This window comes from Micropterus dolomieu, linkage group LG19, assembly GCF_021292245.1.
Source record: "Micropterus dolomieu isolate WLL.071019.BEF.003 ecotype Adirondacks linkage group LG19, ASM2129224v1, whole genome shotgun sequence".
In the NCBI taxonomy this organism is placed as follows: Eukaryota; Metazoa; Chordata; class Actinopteri; order Centrarchiformes; family Centrarchidae; genus Micropterus; species Micropterus dolomieu.
The window spans coordinates 34995389-35003048 of NC_060168.1; the positions used below are offsets into that span (position 1 = coordinate 34995389).

Consider the following 7660-nt stretch of genomic DNA (forward strand, 5'->3'; position numbering starts at 1 on the left):
AAGTCTTAAGCCTACTCTTAAATGTGGAGATGGTGTCTGCCTCCTGAACCCAAACTGGAACCTGGTTCCACAGGAGAGGAGCTTGATAGCTGAACGCTCTGGCTCCTAGTCTACTTTTGGAGACTCTAGGAACCACAAGTAACCCTGCATTCTGGGAGCGCAGTGCTCTGGTGGGGTAGTAAGGTACTATGAGCTCTTTAAGATAAGATGGTGCCTGACCATTAAGAGCTTTGTAGGTAAGAAGAATGATTTTAAATTCTATTCTGGATTTTACTGGAAGCCAATGCAAAGAAGCTAAAACAGGAGAAATGTGATCTCTTTTCCTGGTTCCTGTCAGAACACGTGCTGCAGCATTCTGGATCAGCTGAAGAGTCTTAATGGACTTTTTCGAGCAGCCTGATAATAAGGAATTGCAGTAATCCAGCCTAGAAGTAACAAATGCATGGACTAGTTTTTCTGCATCAGTTTTAGACAGGATGTTCCTGATTTTCGCAATATTACGTAGGTGAAAAAAGGCGGTGATTTTAGTGATTTCTCCAGCTGGGAGAAGTCCGGGCTTTGACACAGAGCTGCTGAAGGAATCTCACGTCACGTGGTTTCTAAACACGAGCCGCCGCAGCACCGGTCGCTGTCCTCCACGTGTTGGGTCCCCGGCACCGTCGGGACCGCAGCAGAACGAGTGCAGACATGTTTTCAGGGTTTTGGGATTGACTTGGTGCTGAAGTATCGGGTCTCCTGACATCCCTTCATTTCAGACGTCCTTCATTAATTAACTTCCCCTGAGTTTACACACGAACTCAGAAAGGTCTGAGTTTAAGGTGGTATGAAGTCAGACCTCCTTTATTAACCCTTACTGTTCATCTGAGAACCTCTGAGTGGGAGTTCAGTGTTTGTGAATGAAGGCAGAGTTGAGGGTTCAGATGAGTTGGGATGAGTTAGTTTGTGTTATTTTAAGGAGTATTTCAAACTTTCTGCTGACTTCCTGTCTGATGAAGAAAAGCCAGCAGGTCGGAGGAGTTTTATCTGCAGACTCTCAGCTCTGTTTTGAATCAGAGGAAAAACAATCAGGACCTGAATCATCAGGATTAAATCTGATATTGAGACATTCCTGCAGGTCTCTGCGGGGGCCGGGAGGGGCGGGAGGGCGGGGGGGTCCTGGACTTCAGTCGGAGCTGCTGTGTGTTTGGAGAGATTTGTTTCTGTTGGCAGGGAGGGCGAAGGTCCTCACTCTGCTGTTCTGCTGCTGATCCAGAGAGCAGGAACACTTCCTGACAAAGATCTGTCTTTAATCTGGACCGAGGAGGACTGACTCCAACGCTCCCTCTGACAGGAAGTGACACAACAGGGGGAGAGCGGCCAAATCCTCCCCCGCAGCAGAGACAGGCAGAGTTTAATTTGAACATCAAGCCGAAGCTGCTGAAACAGAAAAGAGTTTCTGCTGAGTGAAAGTTAACGTGGTTTTAAACTTTTCTTCTGAACGAACTCTTGATGCCAAACAGTCAGAACGTTTAGGAGAAAAAACAAAAGCAACATCTTTAAAAATGAAGTGACCCGAATGAATGAAATCAAACATTGTTTTGTTATGTTGTTGATAATCATGATGATTGTTTTATTGCTCGGCTGTAACGCCGCCGGGCCGAACGTCCCCGCAGCCTGACCCACAGAGTCTGAAGCCGATCGGCTGATCGATCAGCTGCGTGAACGTCTGCTGTGTTTTTCTTCTCTCCAGCGTTTCCGTCTGATCCGGTTCTGGAGGATCCTGGTCCTGTCCTGCTGGGTCAGGAGGCGGTCCTTCACTGTGATGTCAGCAACGTCTTCTCAGCCAATCAGATGAGGATCCGGTGGCTGTCGGGGAACGCGACGCTGAGGTCGGAGTCCTTCAGCTTCTCCGGTTCCTTGCGGAACGTCTCGTCTGTTCTTCGGCACCGGGTCGAGGAGGAGCAGCTGGTCCTGACCTGCGGCGCCGAGCTGCTGAGGGAGGAAGGAGACGTGTGGAGGTCCAGGAGGACCAGCGTCCCCCTGCAGGTCCACTGTGAGTGTCTCTGCATTTTTCAGCCGCTCTCTGATTGGCTGAGAGGAGAGTTAGGTGAGAGATGATCTCACTCCTGTTTCTGCTTCAGATCCTCCGAGGGGAACCTCCATCTCAGTGAGTCCAGGTGAGGAGGTGGTGGAGGGTCAGCAGGTGACGGTTACCTGCCGCTCAGACGGAGCTCCGCCCGCCACGCTGGTGCTGAGGAGGGAGGGGGCGGAGCTTCAGAGGGCCGCCTCCTCCTCGCTCTCCTTCAGCCTCTCCTCCGCCCTGCTGGAAGACTCCGCCCACTACCAGTGCGAAGCGTCCAACCAGTACGGGTCCCAGAGGGTCAACAGCTCCATCACCGTCAGAGGTGCCGATCTTCAGTTTCACTTTCACTTCCTGTCTTCAGGCGCTGTCGCCGCTTCATCCCGTCTTTCAGTGTCAGTTCAGTTTTTATCTGCAGCTTCCTGAGAGATTAAAGAGCCGAGAGTTTCCTCCAACACCCGTCTCCTCTCTCTGCTCACAACACGAGCTCAGAGAACCCGAACGAGGAACTCGAGACAAATCAAACTGAAAGAGAAACCAGGACTAAAAGCTCAGAAGCGTCGAGTCCGACCGAGTCACAGATGAACGGAGTGAGACGTCGCTCCGACACAAAGAAACGAGCAGCTGTGTCTGACAGTAGCTCTCTTTATGTGGAGGTTTGATGGGAAGAAAGTAAATCACTCCAAAATAAATTCAGGCTCGTTGATCTTTACAGCATCGAGACTGTAGAAGCACTGACGACCCTTAAACCCCCAGAAGGTTGTAATTTCCTGTTGGTCCTGAAGAGGGAACCAAGCCGTCTTCATATGGACGTGTGGTCAAGACCCGTTGGCGTCAGTGTTTTGATAATGCAGGACGCAGGTGTAGGACATTTCACAGAGTCAGAGGAACCGGACCCTCCACCCAGAGGCCGGCGTTCGTTTCCGTCTGAAACAAAAAGTCAACACTGAATGTTTTTAGTGACGTTCCGTTAAGTTTGAATTTTGGCCTAATCCTGACCAAACTGCAGCGTTTCACAACATTAACAACTAGTTTCATTTTAAAGAGTCCACGGAGCCCTAAACGCTAAAGGGTACCCAGGGCGTTAAAAAGTGACGGCAAGGGGTCTGACGTGGGGGGGGCTGAACTGCTAACGTTAGCCTGAAGCTAAAGCTCTCTCTGTGTCTCGTTCTGACACTAAAGAAAGCTGATGGATCCTGAACGCTTCATACAGAGATGAATAAACGAGGGCGTGTTGGAGATTTCCTGCTTAATAATCATCAGAATTATCCTGATGAATCTTCACGTCGTCCTCGGCTGCAAACACTTCTGTTGTTCAGCTGTAGTTTCGTTGGCAGCAGTTTGGTAGAATGAAGTGGACCCAGGACCAGGTCCTGACAGGACTCCCTCAGTCCTCCTGCAGCTCCTCTTCTGCTTCTCTTATCTGACTCCTTCACATGACGCTGAGTGCGGTGAGAAATAAACTCTGACCTTCCTGCTGAGTAATGTGTCAGACGCTGATGTTGACCAGACGCAGACCTCCTCTGACGGCGGCCGCTGTCCACCTCCTCCAGGCACGTCTGTTTCCAGGAAATTCATCTTTCGCTTCATCTGAAAGATTCAAATTAAAAAAGGTTTTAATGGGACAGAATGTTTTTCAGACATGAAGTTTATTAAAAAAGCACAAACATGCACGCTCCATATCAGGTGGTGAAGTGTTGGGTTAAAGGTCAACGGGGTCGGCTCAGCAGGTCGTCACATGACAGTTTACAGCTGCCTGTGTTTCCCTCCTTTAAATACACGAACATGAGGTCGTCTGCCGGCGGCAGCAGGACTGACGCTCAGAAACAGAACTGACGGTCGGAGACGTGATTTAAAGTTAATAACAAGAGGTCAGAGCCCAATTTCCCTGAACTCTTAACGCACCAACAAACAACTGGCAGAACAGTTAACTTCATGCTCAGAATCACACGCTGTAAACTAAACTCCAACACTCATTTTCAAAATGCAAAAATACAGTGACACAGTACACTGTATCTCCCAAAACACACGTTCTCTTTCAGCCGGTCGTAGCCCAGTGGACAGAAACTGCATTATTTAAATGTGTCAGGTCTGCTGCTGAAACAAGAGACGCTGTATTGTACAGATCACAGATTCTGCTTTGCACTGCAGTAAATGTTGAGTGTGAGTTTAGTAAATGCATGTGTTTTGTTTCCTAAAAGATGAATGACCCATCGGTTTATAAAAAAGACAAAGACAGGATCGTTGCAGTAAAGGCTCCACGTGCAAGAAAACTGACAGTATTATTATATTGCAGTATGAGACAATACAAAATATTCAAACAGAATATGCCACAGAAACAAAGTCAGATTCTAGTCCGCCCGGTCTTCTGCATTTGGCCACGTCTTCCCGTCCACATCACACCTGATATCTTCTCTCAGGGCATCTTGGGAAGAATCTCTTGGCACGGCTTATCCACCCCAGGCAGGGTTCAGCTGTGATGTCTTGGCACGCAGCGTCCACTGCATGCAGGAGGGACATTTGGTCATAAACCCTCCATCTCCAGGCTGAGAAGAACTCCTCAGTGGGGTTGAGGAAAAGCAGGCTGTGACTGCACGGGGATGCTGGAACGCCGCATTGTCCCGTGTGATCACGTATATCGGCACCTGGTCTCCCACCTGTCCCCTTTCTGCCTCTAGCGCCTGTCTTTCATACAGGTCTTCTAAAACCAGGAGAAGGCGGTCGGTGTTGTAGGGGCCAATCTCACATTCATACAGGAGTGGACCGTTGTTGCAGTATCAGTATTATTTATATAGCACACTTTAAACAACCGAGGTGCTTCGCAGGTTAAAATACAACAACAAGACACTTCTCACACAGTAAAAGCAGCAATAAAGCAATGAAACATTATAATATACGATATATAGTGAATAAGAAGAATAACAGACTGAACTCGAAGGAAATGCCAAAGAAAAGAGACGCGATGTCGGCTCCTCTGCTGCGCCAAGTTAAAGCCAGCCTCGTCAACGTAGATCATTTCATGTGGGACTTGATCTCTGAATGTGTAAATGCTTTGCTGTATGTCCTACTGCACTTCAGCTTTATAGAGTAGTTTACTGGAAGACACACGATGCGTAGTACAGTAATGACTGCCTCGCATAACCTTACCTGGACGGATCGGCGACGGAGTTCCTTAATGCGCTCGCAGTTGTTTCATTGGGACTCTGTTTAGCTAGATGAAATGGATGTTACGCTGCAGTGTTCCAAAGACCAGGTTGTCCTCCACAACTCTGGACTGAATGTCCTTCAGTTTTATTTCATTGTCAGCAATCACCGTGTTGACAATCGCGAGTTCCTGTTCTTCCTTCAGGAGCGTTCCGGTTCCCCCTGAGGGAGGTAGACGTTGAATCAGTTCCATGTTAGGACCGGAAGCATACAGTCACTGCACTACATGGTAAAGTTATTTAAAGTTTGCAGTAGGAGGAACCTGTTGGCCCCTGTGTCTGCGCTGGTTCACCAGCTCTCTGTATGATAGCCGTGGTTTATGACGTGGTCTTATTTCATCAGTGACCACAGCTCGGGCCCTTCTTTGAGCACTACCGCACATTCTGACTCCTCTCCCTCGTGCAGGCATTTTACTGACTTCCTTTGTGTTGCTCTGTATTGTTTCTTTTCCACACAAGATTACACCACATGGTCATGCAACTGAAGGAACACCTGAGTGTGTTTCCTAGATGGGAATCAGCTGTGACTGATCTATTTGCAGACCTAAAATATATATAAGCGTGTTTCAAGTCGCACTATAAGTTAGCTTTAGAACAAGGTGTTATCTGTTCTGACATGCAGTAAAAATCCATCGTTTTGATCTTGGCTGAGCTTGTGTGGAAAAGAAGTTCAAGCATTGTAAATTTGTGTAAACTGTTAGAAACTGCATTTTGTGTCAAAGCAACAAGAAACGAGTTAATTGTAAAGCCTGCGCAGACGGATGTTGGAAAATTGTTAAAAGGGTTGTCATAGCCATCGTAAAGTAACGTCTCCGGCCGTACCCTGAGCCCTCAAAACTCTAACTACACATCGCGGCGACTCAGACCGCAAGAACTGTGATTGGTCGGCTTCGTGGCATCGTTTCCTCTGAGCTCCCAGGAAGTGGGAGCGCTTTGTGAAGCCAGTTTAACTTGCAGCCAAACCAGCGGCTGGAACACAGTCGACGTGTTTCAGAGTTTAATCCATTCGGTGGATAACATTTGAAAAGTCCAGAAGAGCCGCACGGTTATTAGAAGTCAACGCAGCGGACGCCATAACGCTAACCAGCATGTTGGCGGTGTGACTGCAGAGCTGGAACTGAACTCTCTCTGATTTTAATAGTTTTAGGCCAAGAAGCCTGCGTGTTGTTATTCAACATGTTGCTGTAAAATAATTCAGAAATACATTTTTCAAAAAGCCAAGATATAAAATATATCTGCTGGCATGAAATATTAACGTAGCCTTGGTGAAGTTCAGGCCCAGATTCCACCTGCAGAGCGCCGCAGACGCCAACACGCGAGTATAAATGTGAGGGTTTAGGCTGCTGAAGATGAAACGGCATCAGTCCTGATTCTTCGTTGTTCTCCTGGTTTCAGCTTCTCAGACCAGAGACTCTCTTTGGGTTTTGGACTATTAGTGTAGAGAGAGACGTGTCCTGAATGCAGGATATATTAAAGTCTCGTCTCGTCTTGTTCTCGTGTGCGGAGCCCTGATGTTCCCGCCGCCACTGCACCACGTGACGTCCTTTATGTCTAAATGAGAATCATGTGACCGGGTTCTGCCTCTGACTGTAATCTGGTTTCTTGTGGTCCAGCTCCTCCGAGGAACACCACGGTCCTCATCCTGCCGTCTTCGGTGGTCCAGGAGGGACAGAATGTCACCGTGTGCTGCCAAACCATCAGCTTCCCGCCGGCAGCCGTGGTGCTGAAGAAGCTGACCAATGGGACGGAGCTGTACTCCCCCAACGGCACCTTTCTATTGGTCAACGTCACAGCCAGAGACTCTGGGCTTTACCAGGTCAACGTGACCAACGACCTCGGGTACCAGGTCCAAGTCTTCAGCATCAGCGTCAGAGGTCCGTGTCCCGGTTCTGTCCCAAAGTTTAACCTCATTATTATAATTTAATCTTATTTCTTTTGTTAAAGTGTTGAAATGGAAAATGTTTTCTTTTATTCTGAAGTCTTTGTCTCACTTCCTGCAGAGAGGAGCACCCACCGTCCCCCCAGCCTCGGCGCCATCGCCGTCCCAGTCTTCTGCGTTGCCGCCGGGCTAGCGGCTGCTGCGCTGCTCCTGGACTACCTGAGGAGATCCAGGAAGAAAGGCTTCTATCAGCTGCCGCAGTCTGCGCCTCCGTCAGCCTGACGCGGACCCTGGGCTACCGCCGTCCCCCATGTGGCTACCATGTTCTAATACGTGGCTTTGATATACAACATGTGGCTTTCACGTCTCAGTGTGCGGCTACCGCTTCCTAATGTGCAGCTACCGAGTCCTGACACATGGCTGTGCTATGCTAACACGTGGCTACCACCTCCCAGCTCGCGGCTGCTAATTTGCAAGACGTGAGTGACATGTGAACAGCTGACTGCTGCACCCCCCCCC

The 7660-nt window shown here is 48.8% G+C and overlaps 1 protein-coding gene across 1 annotated transcript in view; it reads left to right on the forward strand.

The window, feature by feature from the left end:
- The window catches only part of vcam1b (vascular cell adhesion molecule 1b), a 16358-nt gene extending 8704 nt beyond the window's left edge, over window positions 1-7654 (forward strand). Inside the window, exons 7-10 of the mRNA XM_046030548.1 lie at window positions 1730-2032; window positions 2121-2384; window positions 6876-7136; window positions 7263-7654. Coding sequence (XP_045886504.1) covers window positions 1730-2032; window positions 2121-2384; window positions 6876-7136; window positions 7263-7423 — 989 coding nt within the window. The 3' untranslated portion in view covers window positions 7424-7654. The remainder of the gene's footprint in view (window positions 1-1729; window positions 2033-2120; window positions 2385-6875; window positions 7137-7262) is intronic.
- Window positions 7655-7660: the final 6 nt, after the last annotated feature.